The sequence below is a fragment of the Cavia porcellus genome, unplaced genomic scaffold (assembly GCF_034190915.1).
Source record: "Cavia porcellus strain 051 isolate PalLab524CR breed Dunkin Hartley unplaced genomic scaffold, mCavPor4.1 scaffold_22, whole genome shotgun sequence".
In the NCBI taxonomy this organism is placed as follows: Eukaryota; Metazoa; Chordata; class Mammalia; order Rodentia; family Caviidae; genus Cavia; species Cavia porcellus.
The window spans coordinates 42,456,603-42,478,733 of NW_026947505.1; the positions used below are offsets into that span (position 1 = coordinate 42,456,603).

A 22,131-nucleotide genomic window follows, 5' to 3' on the forward strand; every position below is an offset into this window, starting at 1 on the left:
GGTTCCTCCATTCTTCCCATCTGTGTCTTCTTGAGAGAGACTTAGCATTTTTAATTAATCTTTTTATATCTTGCATCACTTGGATTAGAATTTCAGTTTTAAGTTCATTTATGAGGTCACGAAGGTATTTCTTTATGTCCGCTGATGTTGTGGCCAATATTGCACGATTGCTGCACTGAATCTCTTCTGTATTTACCTCTCCTGGGCTTATTTTCCCAGGGTCAGTGGCTGGGTTTTCTCTTATTTTCTTCTCTTGTCATGTTTACGGTTTCTTTCAGACAGGTGTGTGGTGGAGATCTCTGGCTCTCTCTGTAATGCTTATGATTTTTCCGAAGTGTGCTGGCTGGGGTTTTGCTGCCCTCTCCAATTTGCTGTTATCTGAGGTGCATGCAGGGACTGTGGGCTGGCCCTTCTCCTCTGAGCCTATCAAATGGCAAGTGCCTTCAGCAACTTAGGCTGTGCTGTGGCAGACGTCACAGGGTCAGGACTCAGCCCAAGCAGATCCCACCAGTCCTCTCTGGGCCAGGGGCAGCCGACTGACACCACCGGACTGCTGGGCTCTGCCCCACTCCAAGATGTCTTCAGACAGCGACACCCCTTGCAGGACCCAATTTCCAAGACTCACCAAGAATTAATGCAGCTCTCCACCTTGGCTCCATTCCATGCTGAGCCGCATCCTCCCGCCAAGGGCCTGGGACTCACCAACTCCAGTTATCAGTGGCCGTGGCTTCAGCGCGACCTTGAATCGTCTGACTCCATGGCACTCCCAGCACAGTGCAGGACGGATCTCAGTGAGCGAGTCGGGCTCCAGCCCTCCACCCCATTTTTCCTTCCTCTTCCTATTTTTGTTTTTCCTTCAGTTTCCTCCTAGGTTCATGAGAATCCCTCTCTACTCGTCCAGCCCTCTCCATGTTGTCAAATTGCAGCATCTGAGCTGTTTTTCCCAGAGAGGCTCTCCACCCAGCTACCTAACAAGCTGGTATCTTCTTCCCCTTTTCTTCCCCTCAATTTCAAAAACTCTTAATATTCCCAATCAGGAATTTAGTACTATTTCTTCACCCATTAACCAGTCAAAAACCTGGAAAATGCCTAATTTGACACGACAACTTTTAAGTTTACAAGTTAGCTGGCACTATGAGGAGTACTTTATAATGCTTACCTTGTCTGGGTTTAATCCAAGTTCTTTAGTTATTGCAACAGAGAGTGCTGCATAGGCTTCATTGATTTCAAATATATCGACATCCTCCAGAGACCAGCCTGCTTTCGCGACCTAAAAAAAAAAATAATGCATAGATTTTGGGTGTGAGGGCTGAAGTAAAACCATTCATTTCTGGCAAGAGACAACTAACTGCATGATACGAAAGGATTTCTTTCTTTTTTTTTGGAACCAGGGATTGAACTCATGACCTCACGATTGGCAGGCAGGCGCTTATGCCACTGAGCTAAATCCCTGGCCCTAAAGACTTCTCTTAACAACTGGTACCCACTATGGATTGCTCTAGATGGAACCAGTGAAAAACATTTTTTTTAGTGACATTAAATTCCATCCAAAGGTTTAGTATGTGCACTACAATGTTCTTTAAAGGAGAAGTTTTAAGCAGTCCTAAAGACTGAATTTTTAGCATTCAGTGTTCAGTGATTTGTGCACGTTAGGGAAAACATCAGACTTGGACTAGTGAAAAAATGTGATCCAACTGTTCTTGGTTGCTCTTCATTATGGAGAAAGATGGGAGAGAAAACAGCAAAAAGGAAATTGTAAACACAGAATCTTGGAATGGAAAGGATGTCTGAGGAGAGGATTTATGAGCATTTAGTAGAATAATGCAGGTTATTGTTCTGCTTTCCTGCTTTTGTGGTTCCTAGCAGTAGAACACAGGATAAAAGCTGATGTACTTACAGCTTGCTTTATGGCTGGAATTGGTCCTATTCCCATAAGGGAAGGCTCCACACCTGCTTGCGACCAGGAAATGATCTGTGCTAAAGGTGTAAGTCCTCGATTATCAGCTTCTGACTTCTTCATGAGAACCACAGCTGCAGCACCATCATTTATTCCTGTGAAATGTGAGTGGCTTGATTTCTACAGTGCTCATTAGCTTCAGTTACATATCTTTGGGTACCTTTTCTACCTAAAGACACCAATTACATTATTCTGATGTCTTGGCAAAGCTGCTTACCACAATTCAGCTGATTTTATAATACAGTTACAAATGCTAAGTGTAGCATGTAACTCACCACAGAAAGTGGAAAAATTACAGTATTTTGGGAGGGGAAAGACTTGAAACGGAACAATCATGTACTACGAGTTTCTGGTATAGGAAAAGTACAAAGGTAACCAACCTGGAGTACTCAAATTTACTTTTTTGGGCCAGGGGTTTAGCTCATTGGCACCAAGTACCTGCCTGGGAAGCACAAGGTAGTGAGCTTATCCCCAGTACCAAAAAAATTTTTTTCATTTATATGTCTGGAAGAGATGCCAAGAAACCAAACTGATTCAGTATAGATGAAGTCAATGATCAAATATAGGGAAACTATAAGATTCTTCTGGTGGGCTGGTGTTTACCATTCCTATAATCTTAGCATTTGGGAGGCTGAGGCAGGCGGATCATTGTGAGTTCTGGGCTCCATAAGTGAGCCAGCCAGAACTACACACTGAGACCTCTGCCCCCAAGAATCAGTTAGTGTACAAAGACATTTTGGTAGACCTTAGAGCAAGACGGCATTGTCCCACATGACCTTCAGAAATCAAACCTGAAGCATTAGCTGCAGTGACTGTTCCTGTCCCATCTGTGAGAAAATAAGGCTTTAGCCTGGACACAGCTTCAAGGTTACTCCCATGACGAGGAAACTCATCTACTTTAACTTCAGTGAGACCTGGAAAGAAAAACCAGTTACCTCAGATTATTACAGACGTCAGCAAGTGTGCAGGGGAATGGTGGCTGTCTCAGAATCATGACGATTCACATTTGATAGAAAATGTTACTAGTTACCCAGTTTCATTACTGTAGCAATGTGCTGTATGTTAAACACTTTATGAGAGTTATTCTCATGAGACAGTTTGAATTTTAAATCTATTGCCCTCCCTGAAGAAAGCAGTCCCAGGGAGCTATTGTTCAAAACGTCCTAAGGTTTGGATCACAGTACAAGCTACCAGGGAGTCTATCAGGAAATCTTAATGCCAGCCTCACATGGGTGGGACACAGTTACAGCAAGGAAAGCGGCTGTAGCATCCTGTATTAGATAAGGACAAGTGACCCTAGAAGGCCCAGCCTCTAGAGAGATGCATGTGAGATACACACAGCAGCAACAGAAAGGAAGAGAAGACGTTCACTGCTGACGAGGTTTAGTTAGTCTGTATGGGGGACAAAGCAGCTGTTGCCTCCTAACAGCCACAAGCCAAGGTCTAGTTTCTCATGAAACCTGCTGATACACAGCAGCTGTAGACACTGAGGCTGACAGTTTGCTGTGTTTACCATGTCCCGCCACATATAGCATCCTCTTCCCCTCATTTAGATACATCTAGGATAGATCCTTGCAACCTGGAAAACTTAGAATAAAACTATAAATATTCCTGTACATTATTCTTTTGGATGCTACTTTTATCTATAAATAGGTTGATGTTTAAATCTCCATTTATATACCTACCTTTTCTAGATGACACAAAAACTGGTACAATCTCTTTGTCAAAATGGCCAGCTTTCTGTGCACTTTCTGTCCTGTTCTGAGATAGGACAGCAACCTTGTCTTGAGCTTCTCTACTCACTTGCCATTTTTTAGCTACATTTTCAGCTGGGAGAAAAAAAGAAAAAAAAAAAAATGACTTCATGAACTAACTCTGGGTAGCCCAAGCCATTCACCCACATGTATTCCCAGGTTCTCCCTAGGGGTTACAGGGCAGTACTCTGTTGGGTATCCTGCATTCCTCAAAGGAAATAACTTTTAGTGGGAAAGGTTTTTGTTTTTGAAGTATGGAACATGAAACCAGGGCCTGTGTGTGCAAGGAAGGTGCTTTACTGCTGAGCTACAGCCCTAGCCCTATTTTTTTGAGATGAGGCCTTAACTTTGTAGCCTACACTCAACTCAAACTTGGACTCTTCCTGCCTCAGCCAACAAGTGTTAGGATTACAGTCATTGCTATCTCACTTGACTCTCAAGTCCCTTATTTTTTATCTATATTTTGCGACAGGGTGTCATCAACTTGCCCAGACTAACCTCAAACTTGAGATCTTCCAGCCTCAGGTTCATGAGTATCTGGAATTACAGCCATGCTGTGAAGTTAGGACTATCACTGGTTTGTCACTACCACCAAGCCTGCTCTGTACGAACACATACACATACCTACAGAACTTAAAACTTTATGTATAGACACATAGTGACAGCATAAATTCATGTTGACATTTCTGAGAGCAATCTGACAACACAAGCCACACTCTTCCTCATTTCTGCTGTATTCATTTCTATAAGCAAGAAGCTTGGCTTCATTATCCTCAAAATATTCATTCATTTATTCAAACTTGAATATACAGAAGGTGGTTCTGGACTCGCTATCCCATACCAATGCAAAAAGCAAACCAAATAACTAGAACCCAGGATCTTTTAAAGAAAATAGTCTCAGCTGGGCATAGTGGCACACGACTATAAACGCAGAACCCTGGTAACTCAGGCAGGTGGATTGTAAATATGAGCCTAGGCTAGGTAACTTAGTGAGACCGTGTCTCAAAATAAAACATAAACAAATGACCCCTCAAAATCTTGCCATGTTGCCCAAGAAGGCCTCCAACTCCTGTGTGTAAGCCAGGACTACAGGTTTGCCACTGTGGCTAGCTTCAGTCTTTCTTCTCTCTTCTCTGTCCTTTTTCTATCCCCCTCCCCCATTTTCTCTATGGTAAAATTTATATTCAGTAGGATGAAACAGAGGAGTCATACATATACACATCTTAATGGTTTCTGTATTTTTTCTTTTTTGTCTTTTTCCTTTTTACCGGTACCGGGGATTGAATTCACGACTGCCTGCTTGCAAGGCAGGTGCTTATGCCGCTGAGCTAAATCCCCAGCCCCATCTTAATGGTTTTTGAAAAATGCATGCAATCACATGTCCACATGTGTAATATTTCTATTACTAAAAATTGAGAGGATTTCTAGGAAGATGGCAGAGCCACAGGCAGCAGAGAAAACAGCCTCAGAACTATCATCCAGATGATGGAATAGAGTGCTGAGAATCACAAGAAGCGAGGAAGTGGATCCCCTAGACCCAGGAAGAATCTCAAGTGTGAACTGAAGCCTGCAGAGAGAGTAAAAAGAAAAACTTCAATGAAGAAGGTCATAGCTGGCAGCGCATTTGCCCTGAGACAGGACTCACTGAGCAAGAGGAGCTGTTCAAAACTGGGGACCCATGGCCATAGTGAAGGTGACAGCTGGCGACCCCAGAGGCCTCTGCAGAGAGACGCAGAATGGAGAGGAGCCACAGATGCGGAAGACTGCACTGGCTGGTGGTGAGTACAGAGGACTTAGTCCTCCTGCAGGAAGAGAGCAATTAGCTGGGAGCCATTTTGGAGATTGGCTGGATAAACCCAGAACCCAGAACTGCTGCTGGCTTTCTCTAGCAGCTTCCAGCTGGGCACAAACCTGTGGAAATTTCATGGACAGTGGTGAGGTCCATGAGTCTGGTCTCAGGGAAGGCCTGCTGAGGTTATCCACTACTCCAAAAAGCAACTGCTGGCTTGCTGGGAGAGATCTGCACACACTGGGACTCTGTGTCCACAGATCTACTACTGAAACCAGAGAAATCCTGCAAGTGGCTATTTTTCTTTTTCATTTTTATTTTTGTTGTTGTTTTCTCGCTCTCCATGTTTTTATGAGTGTGAAAGTGGTTCCTGACCTCCTTGTGGGTGTGGTTCTGTTTTGTTCTTCCTTTTGTCTCTTCCATCGCTTTCCTTCAATTTTCTGCATCAGTTTCCCCAAGTTGGCATGATCCCCCTTTTCCTCCAACCTTACTTCTAATCTCTTTCTCTACTTCCATTTCTCTATTTTCTCCTTAATCCATTTTAAATTTTAACCCTGAGGGCAACATTGACACATTACGCACTTAAATACTGCATATAATTATCTGTTTGTTTTATATTTTGTTATAATCACAAATCTACTTCATACAGTTAAAAGTGGCAAATTAAGGCTTAGCTGAGTTTGTTTTTTCCTAAGCTGTGTTTGATGCTATTGGAACCACTATAGCCAAAATTAACATAATTGTTCTAAAAAGCTGTTGATCCTCATAATCCATGACTGAGATTAACTAAGGGTCATAGCAAACATGCTGGCACAGTGCCAAAGAACCAGGGACTGGGCCAAACAAGCAACAACTTCTCATCTCCAACCGAGGAGGTAAGACCTTCCAACAGACTCAAAACCCAAAAACCAGGTACACCTGGAAGATACCTCCGAGAAGTAATCATCACCTAAGGGTCCTAAATACTACCAACAAAGCAATCCACCACAGGCAATTTACAAGAATCATCACAGAAATTAAACTAAAAAAAAAAATAGAAAATACAATGAGAAGACATTTAAGCAAAATACAACCTCAGACATCAGTTCACCAAAGGCAAATCCAGAGGGCAACGCGATGCAACAATCTGAAAGCCCTCACCAGGGCTCTCTGAAGGAGAAGCAACAAAGAAATTGAATGAGGCTCTGGACAAAATGAAATCTGAAATAATCTCTCAGATAACTACAGAAATTACCAAAATACACAGCATGTTTAGCAATGTTGGAGCATAGGAAAAAAATAGATGAGCTTAAGCAAATTATGGAAGCTCAGTATAGGAAAGAAATGGAATCCACAAAGCAAATTCAAGCAGATAACCAGAAGAATAAAAACTCTATTGAAAGTATTCTAAGCAGATTAAGATAATGTAAGGACAGGATCTCAGATATTGAAGACAGGCTTGCAGTTAGTGACCAGGAAAAGAAAGATTTCTCAACATGAGCAAGGGACCATGAAAATCAAGCCAGCAGCTGCTGGATGAGACAAAGAATAACTTAAGATTAACTGGAGTCAATGAACAAGCAGGAGATACCACAAATGACATTAAAAACACGTTCAGAGACATTGTGACAGAAAACTTTCTTGAGAGAGAAAAATAATTTGACATACAAATAAATGAGGCATATAGAACTCCAATTAGCAATGATCATAAAAAAATCTACATCTAGACATATCATAGTCAAGATTCCAGAAATTCAGCACAACAATAGAATCTTAAAAGCTGTTAGGGAAAAGAAACAAATCATCCATAAAGGAAAACCCATCAGAATCACAGCTGACTTCTTAGCACAAACTCTCAAATCAAGAAGAGCTAGAAGTTGTAAAGGAAAACAACTTTCAACCCAGACTGATATATCCCGCAAAACTATCTTTCAAAATTGATGAAAAAATAAGATACATCTCTGATAAAAAACATTTGAGGAAAATTATGACCACCAAACCAGCAATGCAAAATGTTCTGAAGGACATTCTGGAGAGATAATAAGGACTACAGCTCCATGAACCCCAACAGAAGGAATCCACCAGGGAAGGCAAACAATTAGGAGGGTGAAAAAAGAACAACAAAAGGAAAATAACATGACAAGGACAAGTCAATACATATACAGCCATCAATGTTAATGGTTTCAGTTCACCAGTCAAAAGACACAGACTGGCAGAATGGATCAAGAAGCAAGATCCAAATACAGGCTGCATACAAGAAACACATTTATTGAAAAAGAAATTCATAGACTGAAAGTCAAAGGGTAGAAAAAATAGCCCATGCAACAGGAACCCAGACAAAAGCAGAGGTAGCTATTCTATTTGCAGGCAAAGTGAATTTCAAGCCAAGACTGATTAAGAGAGATAAAGAAAGTCACTATGTCCTTGTAAAGGGAACTATCCAAGAAAAAGAGGTAATAATCATATATATATATATATGCCATAAATAGCAGTATATCCAACTGTATAAAACAAATACTAATGGACATGAAAAATCAAATAAGCCCTAATACAATTGTATTAGGAGGTCTCAATACCCCACTGTCAGAAAGACAGATCAACTAGACAAAATCAATAATGAAATATTAGAACTAAATCAAACTTCACTCAAGAGGTTTCAGGTGAAAAAAAAAAAAAAGAACTAAATCAAACTTTTGAACAAATAGACTTAGATGTCTATAGAGTGTTCCACCCCACCACACTGGAATACACATTCTTCTCAGCTGCAAGCGGGAAATTCACCAAAACAGGCTATATACTGACTTATAGAACATACTTAAGTAAATGCAAAGGGATGGAAATTATCCCATGCATACTATTAGATCACAGTGCAATGAAACTGGAAATCCATGACAAGGAAAACCAGAAGTAGTTCATAAATACATGGAAATTAAATAGCACCAGTGAACAACCAATGGGTCACAGATGAAATTAAAGAAATTAAGACAGTTTTTATAGCTGAATGATAACAACAATACAACATACTGGAACTTGTAGGACACAATGAAAGCAGTCTTAAAAAGAAAATTTATAGCAGTAAATACCCATATAAGGAAAACACAGCAAACACATATAAACAATTTAATGTTGTACCTCAAACTTGTAGAAAAAGAAGAGCAGGCTAAATCAAAACCTCATACAAGGGAAGAAATTATAAAGATCAGAGCAGAAATTAACACCCTGGAGACTAAATCACGATAGAAGAATCAATGAATCAAAGAATTGGTTCTTTGAAAGATTAAATGAAATTGACAAACCCTTAGCCAATCTTATTAAAAAAAAAAAAAAAAAAAGGAAAGAGGGTTGGGGATTTAGCTCAGTGACACAAACACTGGCCTGGCAAGTGCGAGGTCATGAGTTTGATCCCTAGTACCCTCTTTGCCCCCCAAAAAAGGAAAGAAAAGACTCAAATTCATGTAATTAGGAATGGAAAGGGTGAAATCACAACAGATCCTGAAGAAATCCAGAAAATCATATATACCTACTTCGAAAACTTGTATTCTAACAAGATGGAAAATACAGCAGAAATGGAGAGATTCCTACCTACATATGAATTACCTAAGCTGAATAAAGAAGATAAAACAATCCTAAATAATTCAGTATCAATAAATGAAATCAATGATGTAATTAAAAACCTATCAACAAAGAAAGCCCAGACCCTGAAAGATTCACTGCTGAATTCTACAAGAAATTTAGAGAAGACCTAACACTATTATTTCTCAAACTCTTTAATGAAATTGAAGGGGAAGCAATACTTCCAAATTCATTCCTGGCCTGTAAGCAAGCATTACCCTGATACCAAAACCAGAGAAAGATTCACCTAAGAAAGAGAATTATAGGCCAATTTCCCTAATGAACATTGATGCAAAAAATCCTCAAAAAGACACTGGCAAACAGATTGCAGCAAATCATAAGAAGATTGTACACAATGACCAAGTGGGATTCATCCCAGGGATGCAGGGATGGTTCAACATACAGAAACCCATAAACCTAATACATCATGTTGACAGAGCCAAGGTTAAAAAATCATATGATCATCTCAATTAAGTGTAGGAAAAAAGCTTTTGATAAAGTCCAGCATCCATTCATGATAAAAACTCTACAAAAAATTAAAATAGATGGTCTTTGTCTCAATCTGATAAAAGCCATCTATGACAAACCAACAGCCATCATCATACTAAATGGACAAAAACTGAAAGCTTTCTTTCAAAATCAGGAACAAGATATGGATGTCCACTGTCTCCACTCTTACTCAACATTGTCCTGGAAACTTTAGTCAAAGCAGTTAGACAAGATAAAGAAATAAAAGGAATAAAGATACGGAAGGAAGAAGTTAAACTATCATTATTTGCAGATGACAGGATAGTCTACCTCCAAAACTCCACCAAAAGATTATTAGATTTGGACCGGAGATTTAGCTCAGTGGCATAAGTACCTGTCTGGCAAGCACAGTCATGAGTTCAATCCCCAGTACCAATTTAAAAAAAAATAAATTAAATTGAAAGGTTATTAGATTTAATAAGCCAATTCAGTAACCTAACTGGTTACAAAGTCAACACTTGGGGCTGGGGATTTAGCTCAGCGGCATAAGTATCTGCCTTGCAAGCAGGCAGTCGTTGAGTTCGATCCCCGGTACCGATAAAAATGAAAAAGACAAAGTCAACGCTCAAAAATCAATAGCCTTCCTACACATGAATAACAAACTCACTGAGACAGAAATCAGGGAAACAATACCTTTTATGATAGCATCCAAAAAATGAAACACCTAGAAATCAATCTAACAAAGGATGTAAAGGACTTCTACATTGAAAACTATTGTATTCTGAAAAAGGTGATTGAAGAGGATATTAGAAAATGGAAGATGTCATGCTGTTGAGTAGGAAGAACCAGTATAGTGACAATGGCCATACTTCCAAAACTGTTTTACAGATTCAAAGCCATCTTAGTCAAACTTCCAATAGCATATCTCACAGAATCACAGAAAACAATCCTAAAATTCATCTGGAACCAGAAGAGACCTAGAATAGCAAAGGCAATCCTGAGCAACAAAGGCAAGGCAGGGGGCATCACAATCCCTGATTTGAAATTATAAGATAAAGCTACTGTGATAAGAAATAATATGGTACTGGCCAAAAACAGATCCAAAGGTCAGTGAATAGATTAGAAGAGGCAAAACAACTGCAGACACATGAAGTCACTTTATCTTTGATAAAGGTGCCAAACACACTTACTGGAAGAAAGATAGCCTTTATAATAAATGGTGCTGGAAAAATTGGCTCTACACATGCCAAAGATTAAAACTGGGCCCATATCTTTCACCATGTACTAAGGTAAAATCAGGATGGATCAAAGATCTTAATATTACAACAGAATCTAAATCTGCTGGAAGACAGAGTGGGTAAAACTGTTGAAGACGTTACTGTAGGCAAGGGCATTATGAACAAAACCCAGGTTGCACAGGAACTATCACAAAGAATCAACAACTGGGATCTCACCCTACTGAAAATTTTTTGCACAGCAAGAGAAACCACCAATAGAATGAAGAGACAACCTACAATGTGGGAGAAAATGTTTGCCAGCTGAGAGTTACACATAGGTATATTTATATGTATATGTATACTATTGACAACATATATATATGTATATAGAAGATAAGGTAGTTATCCTACTGATTTCTCTGCATTCACGTAAGAGCAAGATTTGTGCTGGTATTGTCGGACAATTGAATGCAGATGTCTTGTGCTCTGGGTGTATGATTTCGGGATGACAATATGCATTGTTACCCCCAGATTAACATGTTTTGAAACTGTGTTGTAGTTTGTTTTTTTCTTCTATTTCTCTTTTTTTTCCTTTTTATCTTTGAAATAAAACGGATTTGGAAAAAAAATTATCACATCTCCTAATCTGAAGCAAAATAATGTTTTGATTTCTTTCACTAGAGATTGTAAATGCAATTCTGCTTGTTTTTCTCAGTATATTTGTCAGTTATTAATATTTACAAGTACAACAGCATTTTTTTAAAGCAGTATTTCATGGTATGAACATATCGCTATTATGCAATCTCCTGTTGACGGACGTATGAGCTGTTTCTAGGTCTGCATGGTTAGGAATAAAATTGGGCAGCCTATGTTTCAATGTTGAGAAAAAAGTCACATGTATCAAATTTTTCTCTTAAGTCTATTGCTATCTATGTCTTATCTAGCTTTGGAAACTATTCATCCCTAGCTTTGGAAACTATTTTCTTTTCTTTTCTTCTTTTGGTACCGGGAAGTAAACTCACAACCTTACACTTGCCAAACAGGCACAGTGCCACTGAGGTATATCCTTGGGCTCTATGGACACTATTAAGTTAACTTTTATTTACTTAACCTTTATTTAGCCCTTATTTGGGGGGGCCTAGACACCAGGGCACTGACGCTCACAGCAGCTTCCATTGTCTATACCTGCGTTCATCAGCTTCTGCTGCCTGTTTTTTCACCTAAGATGCCTTTAAGCTTTTACTGTGTGCCACGTCTCAAAGCCCTTGCCTCCTGCCCTGCATTTGCATATTTTGTCCCCCGGCCTACACTCCTGCGCTTTTCCCCATGATCTTCTTTTGTGGGGAGGGGAACTGAGACAAGGTCTCAGGGTCTTGTTATGCAGTTGAAGCTGGCCTTGAACTTAGGAGGTAACCCAGTTTAGTCTTGAACTTAAGAGATCCTCTTCCTTCAGCTTCCTGAGTGCTCGGATTTACAGGTGTGAGCCACCATGCTTGGCCTCCCCACTATATCTGTCATCTAACTTATACTTCCCATGGAACCAGAGCCATTCTTGCCTTGCAAAAAGAGGCCTAGGGTTCGGTTACCTGAACTATAAACACACACACACACACACACACACACACACACACACACACACACACAACCAAACACCTTGCTGGAGCTGCGGGGGAGGAGTGACAGGGAAGAAAAAAGAAAAAAAAGAAAGAAAGCTATTGCTGCATAGGTTTGAGCAAGGAAATTGATTCCTCAGGGTTTCTTTCTTTACCTCTGAAATCAATGTTCATTTTGTTTATGTCTTACGTTTTCATATAGTAAAGACATCAGTTCTTATGATGTGTTCTTAAAAGAACACAGGAGTTTTCAAGATACATGACACAATTGTGTGAAGTCTCAAACACTGGCTTAACTGAAACTGCCTGTGCCACAGAACCACTTTTCTTTATTTGGCAAAATGAAGGGTTTGATACAAAAGTACCAAAGTACACTGCCACCTTTCACATTCCCAATGTCAAAGGTTCATAAAGTAGAAAGAATATTTATTTATTCACCAGGCATGGTGGTGCATACCAGTAATCCTAGCTCAGGGGCCTCAGGCAAGGGATCTTCATGAGTTTGGGGCCAGCCTGAGCTATCTAGTGAGATCAAATCCAGCCTAAATTACACAGCAAGACCCAGAGTCAAAAAAAAAAAAAAATTATTCACTTTAGTTATTAGGAACTATGGATGTACATAGAGATTCAAAAATAATTAGAACCTGGTGTTATAGCTGATACCTAGATTTTCACCCAAAGCCTCATGTGCTCACAGGTGGAGCTCTTGGGAGGTGGCTGGACCATGAGTCTGGGTTAGTCCACTGATGGTTTTGTAGCTGGATGTGATGCTGGGTGGGAAGAGGTGGGCGTGGCCTGGAAGGGTGCGTGTATAAATCTCCCTCCTCTCCAGACAGATCACTGCTTCTCTTACTTTCAGAACAGCCTCTTGGGCTTTCTTGCCAAATATCTTCAGAGCAAGTACTTCATGGCTGGAGTTCTGATTCTTCTGAGCTGTCAGAGGAGGTGCTGCCGACTGGTCTGAGACTTTCTGGGCAAGGACCTTCTGGGTGCCTATTTGCCACAGTAGTCATCTTTTCTACTGGAATTTTAGCTTTAGAAGCAGCTGCTGTAGCTACCATTGCAACTTGAGCAACATGGAGTTTTAGGGGGGACCCTAAGGAGTGCTGCCTTCTGAAATCTATTAGCTTCGTTCTGTTTTGTCGGTACTGGGAATGGAACCTTCACGGGTCCGCAAGCATACTAGGGAAATGCTCCCCCACTGACCTACATCTCCTGCACTTTTTCTTCTCTCCAGACAGTCTTGCTTAGTTGTCTATCCTGGCTTCACACTTGTGATATTTCTGCATCAGCCTCTCAGGTGGCTGAGAGACAAGTACGTAACTGGACTAACTTTTAAATTGTTAAAACCTGCCTTGCAGTTGACCATTGTGTACTGGTATCTGACTTCTGCCAGGCTTGTGAAACACTGAAAGTGGGCACTGTGAGGGCCCTTGCAGATAGACAGTAAGCTGCTTGCCTTGCTTTTGTTTTTGTTTTATTTTTGAGATACAGTCTTGCTATGTAGTTTAGGCTGACCTTGGACTCACTATGTAGCCCATGCTGGCCTCAGACTCACAACAATCCTGCCTCAGCCTACTGAGTGCTGGGAATGTAGATGTGAGCCACCACGCCGGTTCAGTGAGCTGCTTGTTTTAGACAGGCATGGGCTGGCTCCTCACCTGAGTTCAAGATCCATCCACCTCAGCCCTGTTCTGAATGATAGTATCCATGACTGGGATGATTTTCTGGTGTGAGACCTGAAGAGATACAGGCAACCTGGGAAACCTCCATGAAGTATCTGAACACCATGTGCTTCCCAGGACCCTCTGGCCACCATCCTCAGCTCAGCTTCCTGCCCAAATGAGAGGTCGAGCAGCAGGGCCTACAACAGCAAGACTCACTGACACTACGTGGTCTTTTCCAACTTTTTACAGTTGCATTTGCGGCTATGTCTGCCTTACCTGTCACACCCATGTGGTAGCTGTGAAACGCATCTGTAAGGCCATCACAGAGTATACTGTCACGCAATGCCATCTCACCAATCTTCACTCCTTCTCTCAAGTGAACCAAGTGAGGAGCCTGGAAACAAGGAACAAAAATGGATTTAGGCTTAGTTGATTTTTTTTTTTTTGGTACCGGGGATCAAACTCACCACCTCTCGCTTGCCAGGCAGGTGCTTAAGCCACTGAGCTAAATCCCTGGCCTGATTTAGGCTTAGATGTCATATCTCGCCCTTGGTACACCGCTCAGAACCATCTAGTATTCAGCACTCCTTGCAGCCCTTCCCACTAGGAGCAGAGCACCTCTATGATTGACGGACAACTCCACCTTGCCTACTCTTGGAATCCTCCACTCTACCTGCCCGTTTCCATGGTTCCCTTCAGCCTCGTTCATTCTGTCTTACAGCGATACCCTCATTGTGAGATGGCTCCAAGCTCGAACTTTCTACTACTTGAACAGCAAAGTTTGAAAAAATATGCTTGGTGTTTGTAATTTTGCTCAACAGTCAACCAAAAATCCCACCTGAAAGGAACCTCTAAGTGCCAGTTTCAGCCAGATGAATTTTTGGTGAGAAAAGTTGAGAAAAGACCCTAGAAAGTGTACTGCCAGCAGTCATTACAGAGACTCCCCTTTCCAAAAAATAACATTTTTCCTCAACTTTCTCTCCTGCTTCCAGTATGCCAGGAAGCTTCCAAGTCAAGGTAGAGTAACAGTACAAAATTTATAACAAAATAATTACTATGTATTTTGATAGTTCAGGGGGTACTTCTATAATCTACAGCTGTTAACTTTGTGTTAAAGTCCTGGAAAAATGAATTTATAAGTGTAATTTTGGGGCCTCAGAACCAATTATTTGCTTTTTCGTTATTTCTTATGAGAAACATATGTTTAGCTCAAACTTTTCTTGTCTTCGAACATGAATTTGGAACAACTGAGTTATCACTGTATTTCCTTAAGGATCCCATTGACACTTCCAGAGAGGCAACTAATTATCTGTCAAATGAAGGAGCTCATGTGATGCCTTAAGTAATGCTAAGGATGTGTTACTGTTTTGTTTTTTTGAGACAGGGTCTCGCTATGTAGTTCAGGCTGGCCTTGAACTCACTTTGTAGCCCAGGCTAGTGTCAAACTTGGAAGGGTCCTTCTGACTCAGTCTTCTGAGTGCTGTGATTACAGGCATATGCCACCACGCCCAGCTTTTGTGTTACTGTTTTGATGGGTCAAATAATGCTGACAGTGAGAATTAGGGTGCTTAAACTGGCATTGATTTCTGAGTGGAGAGTGCTTTGCTTTATTTTTTTCCCTTCACACAGGATCTCACTGGATAGCCCAGGCTAGCCTTGAACTTGTGCTGTAGCTCAGGCTGTTCTCAAATGCAAAATCCTCCTGTCTCAACCTCACATGTATGTCACCACAGCCAGCTGAACAGTGGCAACATCAGATTTTGTCTTTTCCTTATGAAAGTAAATTTAAAAACAAAGTTATTAATCAAGTAATATTATGTTTTTGAGATGCCAGGCATTAAGCCAAGGTCTTCACACTGAGCTACACCCTTATATTTTATTACTTTGAGACAAGGTCCCACTACGTCTCTAAGTTTCCTAGACTAGGCTCAGACTCACGATCCTTAGCCTCCCAAAATACTGGTCCACCACCATGCTCACTACATTTTGGGTTTAATTGGGGAAATACTGTAATGCTTCAGTAACAATTTAATAATAATAATATCCCCAGTCCCAATTGCACTGATTAATAGGCATTTTCTTCAAATGGAATTTCCGATTTGGAGAAGAACTTTCATGTAAGGGTCAAGATTGAATCTACTCTTATTTGGTTTTCTAGCTGTAGTTTGAGTCTACCTCTGATATCCAGCAGTTTGCTGCTGTACCGACCGGAGTGTTCAGCGCGAGGTCAGTGAGAAGCACCTTTTCAGAGCTTACCTTGCTCATACTTTCCATGCCTCCTGCAACCACAATACTTGAGTCACCAATCCTTATGGACTGGGCTGCAAGGCACACGGCTTTAAGGCCTGACCCACAGATCATCTGGCAGCTCCATGCTGGAACAGAGTAAGGAATTCCGGCACCTACACTGGCTTGTCGAACAGGATTCTGCCCAGAACCTGGAAGAAGGAACATAAACGTCTCCTAGCAATCAAGGGAAAAGGCACAATACCTGGGTATGAATGTGTATAAAACTGCTCATAAGTGGCTCATCTGGCACTTACGAAGGCTATTGGCCAAGGTCTGACCAAAGGCAGAAAAGTCTTACTAAACACGCTCTCTGCCCACCACAGTCCAGCCCTGGTGTACACTGTCTTGTGCAGTTTTTTATCTAAGTATTTTAGAGATATACACATTTTGCGCTACGAAGTTCTGAGTACATTAAAACAGAATCACAAGATCTTCATCTTGTGATAAGAGCTTAACTGTTTCTCACAACGCAAAAAGAATTTAAAACCACAGATATCAACCAACTGGTATTACACACATACTTTGTATAAGGCATAACCTAAGTTATTATCAATATTTCTAATGAGAGCCAGGATCAGAGCTAAAAACATTTGAGAAGAAGAGTGACTTAAAGAGGAAATCCTCTGAAAAGAAAACACTTCTTTTCTTCCTTACTGTTCATCACACCATGGTTAAGTTACATACAAAACCAGAACTGATAAAAACCTGTCAGTAATTCAACTGTGGGGATTTCCTTTACTTAGGAAGAATGTATCACATACTCAACATAGGAGAAAAGGGAAAGAAGCCAAAGGTTTCTAATATTCTGTCTTTACTATCAAAGAGTCAACAATAAATATTTATACAGTGGTCAGTGTATTACAAGTCTTAGATACATCTACCTAGCATTATTAATGGGTTTGTTTAAAAAAAAATTAACAAATGTGTCACACACAAAAATTTAGAGATTATAGGGCTGGGGATTTAGCTCAGTAGCATAAGCGCCCACCTTGCAAGCACACAGTTGTGAGTTTGATCCCCGGTACCCCTCAGCAAAAGTTTCTTAAGTTTTGGGGCCAGGGATTTAGCTCAGTGGCCTAAGTGCCTGCCTGGCAAGGGAGAGGTTGTGAGTTCGATCCTCAGTACCAAAAAAAAAAAAAAAAAAAATTATCCAGGGAAAATGATTAAAAAGATAGTGTCAATATACAGACTGAATTGAACTCACAAGAAGTGAGCTAATAAAGACAATACTATTATGTAAGATTCCAGCTTTTTTTTTTTTTTGCTTTTTCATTTTTATTGGTACCAGGGTACTCATGACCGCACACTTGCAAGGCAGGCGCTTATGCCGCTGAGCTAAATCTCCAGCCCCAAGATTCTAGCTTTTTAAACTGCAATAAATTACATATGCATTCAAGTAAATAACTCTTCTTTAAAAATTTGTGGATTTTTAAAATATACCCCATCCTAAAAGTAGTCAGGATGAAGAAATGAGTGTTAAAGCTGGCCATCATGGGTGCACTACTGTAATCCCATCACTTTGAGGCTGAAGCAGGAGGATCAAAGTTTCTGTTTATCCCAGGCAATTTACCAAGACTCTGTCTCAAAATAAAAAAGGCTGCTGGGGTGCTTGGGAGGATCACCACAAGTTTGAAGCCAGCCTGACTACATAGCAAGATCCCGTCCCAAAAGACAAACTACTGGAAAATAAAAGGGAAATGTAGATCAGCAGATCAGTGTAATCACTCCAGTACAGCCAAAAGCAATACCAGAATGTAAGCTCCACAAAGTAAGAATTATCCTTCTTTTTAAACTAAGTTTATTAGTACATTTCAGGTATATAATGATCACATTCATTCCAGGAAATTTGTATCTGTATAACATGTATCTTGATTCCTCTTTTTTTTTTCACCCCCTACCCACCCTTCAACCAAAGAAGGTTTCTATCTCACATAGATAACGTTTATTCCTAGATACTAGAATAGTGCCTTGGATGCTGGGGATTTAGCCCAGTGGGATAAGTGCTGCCTGGCAAGCTCAAGGTTGTGAATTCAGTCCCTAGTTCAAAAAAAAAAAAAAAAAAGACAACGTGGTAGAATAGTGCCTTGTATAGTCAGTGCACAGTAAATATTTGTTACATGATTGTGGAGGCTACACCTTGTTCAATTACTCACTGTTCTTCAGATTATGACTTCATTATCTGACCTCTCAAATCTCACTATAGGCATCTTTTGCTTTCTCTCCAGTGTTGGAGATTGATCTCAGGGCCTTGTACCACAAATGTTCTACTAGTCCTTTTAATTTGAGACAAAGTCTTATGGCTTCTCACAAGACTTTAAGGACAAGTTGAGAAAGGAGAATTAGGAAGAATTACACAATCATAAGGAAAATACAGGTTGACTAAGTCTATTCAGAAAAGCTGGATACTCCAAATATAAAATTGATTGAGTATAAAATTGATTACATGCCACAGTAAATTCCAAACCTGACATTTTGTAATGGGTTGAGGTCAAAATGCACATATATTTGGTATTCTCAAGGGAAGAAAGACCCTTCTCAGTCCTTTAGTTTCATGCACAGAATTATTAAAAATATTATATAAAATTACCTTCAGTCTCTGTGTTTAAGATGTATATTGAACATAAATATTGAGTTCAAACTTGGGTCCATGCCCAAGATATCTCATTATGTATATATAAATATTTCAAAATCTCAAAGAAAAACAGAGAAAGAAAAACTAAAATCCAAAATGTAAAACACTTCTGGTCCCAAGTATTTTTTCTTTCTTTTTGGATTTTTTGAGATAAGGTCTCACTGCAGCTCAGGCTGGCTTTGAACTCACAGAGATCTTACATCAGCCTTCCAAATGCTAAGACTGTAGGAGTGTACCACCACACCTGGCTCCAAGCATTTCTAATAAGGAACATTAAACTTGTATTTTGGTCAGGTCTCAGGTGAGGTAAGGACAGAAGTTGGTTTATCAACTATTAATACAATTAATTAGAGTATATATTACTCTAATTGACTGAACAAGACTACTACATAGAAAGTCAGACATTAGCAGGCCTAGAGATATGAGGGTGGGGGGCTACTTGAAAAGCAAAGAGGGTAGGCATGATGGTGCACACCTGTAATCCCAGCATTGAGGAGGCTGAGCAAGACGGCTGCTGTAAGTTTGAGACCAGTCTGGGCTACATGGTGAGTTTAAGACCAGCCTGAATTACACTGGGAGATCTTGTCTCAAAAGCACCAAAAAAAGAAAAGCAAAGATGTGATGATATTTTTCTTTTTTTCCTTCATTTTTTTAATCACTGGGGCTGGGGATTTAGCTCAGAGGCATAGGCGCCTGCCTTGCAAGCGTGTAGTCATGAGTTTGATCCCTGGTACCGATTAAAAAAAAAAAACCTAACATTTTCTTAATCATTAGCTATAGAGAAAATACACATGAACTTGTGTTTTCAAATTTTTGCTTAATATACTCTAGGGCTCGAGGCACAACTCAGCAACATAAGTGCCTGCCTGGCAAGTTCAAGGTCCTGAGTTTGATTCCCTCCACCCCCAAATATATATACTCTCTGAGCATGTCCATAAGGTCCAGGACCTGAACAATCTACCATGGGTCAGGGCTTGATAAAACTTCAAGGTCTCAAAACAAATAAGAAACCAAAGTACAAAATCGACCTAGAGAGTAAATAGACTCCTAGGTCAACACAGAGCTGATTTGTAGAAGTGATAAGATCCAGGGCCCATACAAGTGTCTAAGCATATGTGAGGGGTCGAAAAACTGTGAGCCTCAAAAAAAGTGGAAGATGTCCCCCTAGAGAGTACAAAAGAACCCATCTAAACAGCCCATTTTCTTTGTAAAAGAACAAAAAGGCTGGAGAACAGAAAGGATATTCCTTGAAAATGTCACTTAACCTGAGAGCTTCCTCAGAGACAGCCACCTTGGCTCCTGCTCTTTATGCTCCAAGGCACACTGTCACTCACTCTAAGAAACTAATTTTGCAATCAGCTGTAAACTCTAAACAGGCTGCATATCTGAAATCTAGGCCAAAGACACAAAAGCTCAAAAGTGTGTTGGTTCCTCCTGCTGTTAAGGTCCAGTTTCCTGGTGATAAAATTAGTTTTTTTTTTTTTTCCTGTTGTTTTATTTTTTTCTTTGTTCTTTCTTTCTCTTTTTTAAAATTTTTGATGCTGGGAGTGGGCCATGAACACAGTGACCATGCACTTGACACTGAACTACACCCCAAATTAGTTTTATTAACAATTAACAACAAGCAAAGGTCAGAAGTCCCTTAGCTCGGAAGTAATCGGGAGATTGCGCAAAATCCTGTCAAAGATGGGTAACCTACCTCTTCAGTTCTGAAGTGTGTCCTAAGTGGGTAAGAACATCACCTTTGTTGTTCCAACCACCCCTGCAACAGGGTCCTAACACGGTGCTGGGCACATAGGACGACTTCAGTAAGTCTCCATAAGATGTATGACATTTTAGAGGAAGACAGAGACATGTATACACTCTGATGCAGCAGGGAGGCCCTGCTTCTAAACAGTGTTGTGGAATCATTCAGGAAAAATGTTGAACACATGAAATTACCAATGGCCGGGAAGAGAGGCAGCAGCTGGGACAAGCTAAGCAAATATATGGAAATAGACGCGCGTGTGCGTTTGTTCGTAGGTTGTGCGCCTGGGTGTGCAACGTGGGGAGGAGGGGAGAACAGGCTCTTCCTAATAAACCTGACCTTTCCTGGTTCACTGAGGAGTTACCTGCTGACAAAACATGTCCAAATATGACCTCGGACACGTCTTCCGGAGCTAGTGTGGCCCTTTTCAGAACTTCTTTGATGACAGCTGAGCCCAGGTCGTGGACAGGCACAGTAGATAAAGCACCATTGAAAGAGCCTACAAGAGAATGGTGGGGACAAGGGACGCGTGAACCTCGGAGACACTTCAGAAGCCGCCACGCGCCCGGGGGCGGCGGGATGGGGCGCCTTTTGGTAAGGCCACCGAGAGTGTGGACGCGGCCGCATCGTTCCCAAACGAAAGCCGCAGGTGCTCTAGTGAGCCAAAGATTTGCAAACTGCGGCACTAATGGAGGCCATCCCGTTAGCAGTTGCAACAGCCCAGACCCTGCGGGAAACTGATTGCTGACCTCTTGTAGTCAGCCCAGACCGACTGATGGCGCGTCCCAGTTCGGCCAATTAGAGGACATCGCCAGAGGATGCCTCCCTACACCAGCCAATGGGAGAGCCTGAGCCCTCAGTTGCTCTATCGCGGAGAGCCAATCCGCGGGCAAGGGGTGGAGCGGGGGCGGGCAGAATTAGGCGAATAGGGGGCGGGGCAGACAAAAGGGCGAGGCCAGGGACTCTAGGGTCCCCAGGGTCCCGGGCAGGTCCTTTGCCCAACCCTATCCCACACCAAGCTGATCTGGCCCTCAGGGCAGGGAGCTCCAATCCCGATCTGAACCTGCTGGCTACTCACCTATGGCAGTCCGCGCCGCCGAGACGATGACTACGGGGTCCGAGCCGGCACTCATCCTGCCTCTACCGCCTCTGTAACCGTTCTCTGGTGCTCAACCAGCAGAGTGAAGCAAAGCTCTCCGCGTTTTTATGGACCGCGCTGGGGGCGGAGTCTGAGCCCGCCCCGCCCCCGCGTGGCTCTCAGTGCGCAGGCGCTAGTCCAGACTGGCAGTGGAGTAAGGGCACGGAAGGTGGGGGCGGGTGCGGGTTGCCCAGAAGCTAGTGTTCTGTGGGCCCGGGTGGGTCCTGGGACAGGTGGTCTGGGGATTCGTGGCGCTAGCGATTCCCTGA

At 41.4% G+C, this 22,131-nt stretch overlaps 1 protein-coding gene across 1 annotated transcript in view; it reads right to left on the reverse strand.

Annotated features, from left to right (window-relative positions):
- Acat2 (acetyl-CoA acetyltransferase 2) overlaps positions 1-21,975 on the reverse strand; it is a 26,275-nt gene extending 4,300 nt beyond the window's left edge. The window contains exons 1-8 of the mRNA XM_003466335.5: positions 21,803-21,975; positions 21,089-21,223; positions 16,313-16,494; positions 14,333-14,450; positions 3,643-3,786; positions 2,749-2,871; positions 1,898-2,052; positions 1,160-1,270 (exon numbers count right to left, since the gene is read on the reverse strand). Coding sequence (XP_003466383.2) covers positions 1,160-1,270; positions 1,898-2,052; positions 2,749-2,871; positions 3,643-3,786; positions 14,333-14,450; positions 16,313-16,494; positions 21,089-21,223; positions 21,803-21,857 — 1,023 coding nt within the window. The 5' untranslated portion in view covers positions 21,858-21,975. The remainder of the gene's footprint in view (positions 1-1,159; positions 1,271-1,897; positions 2,053-2,748; positions 2,872-3,642; positions 3,787-14,332; positions 14,451-16,312; positions 16,495-21,088; positions 21,224-21,802) is intronic.
- Between the last annotated feature and the right edge of the window lie 156 nt (positions 21,976-22,131).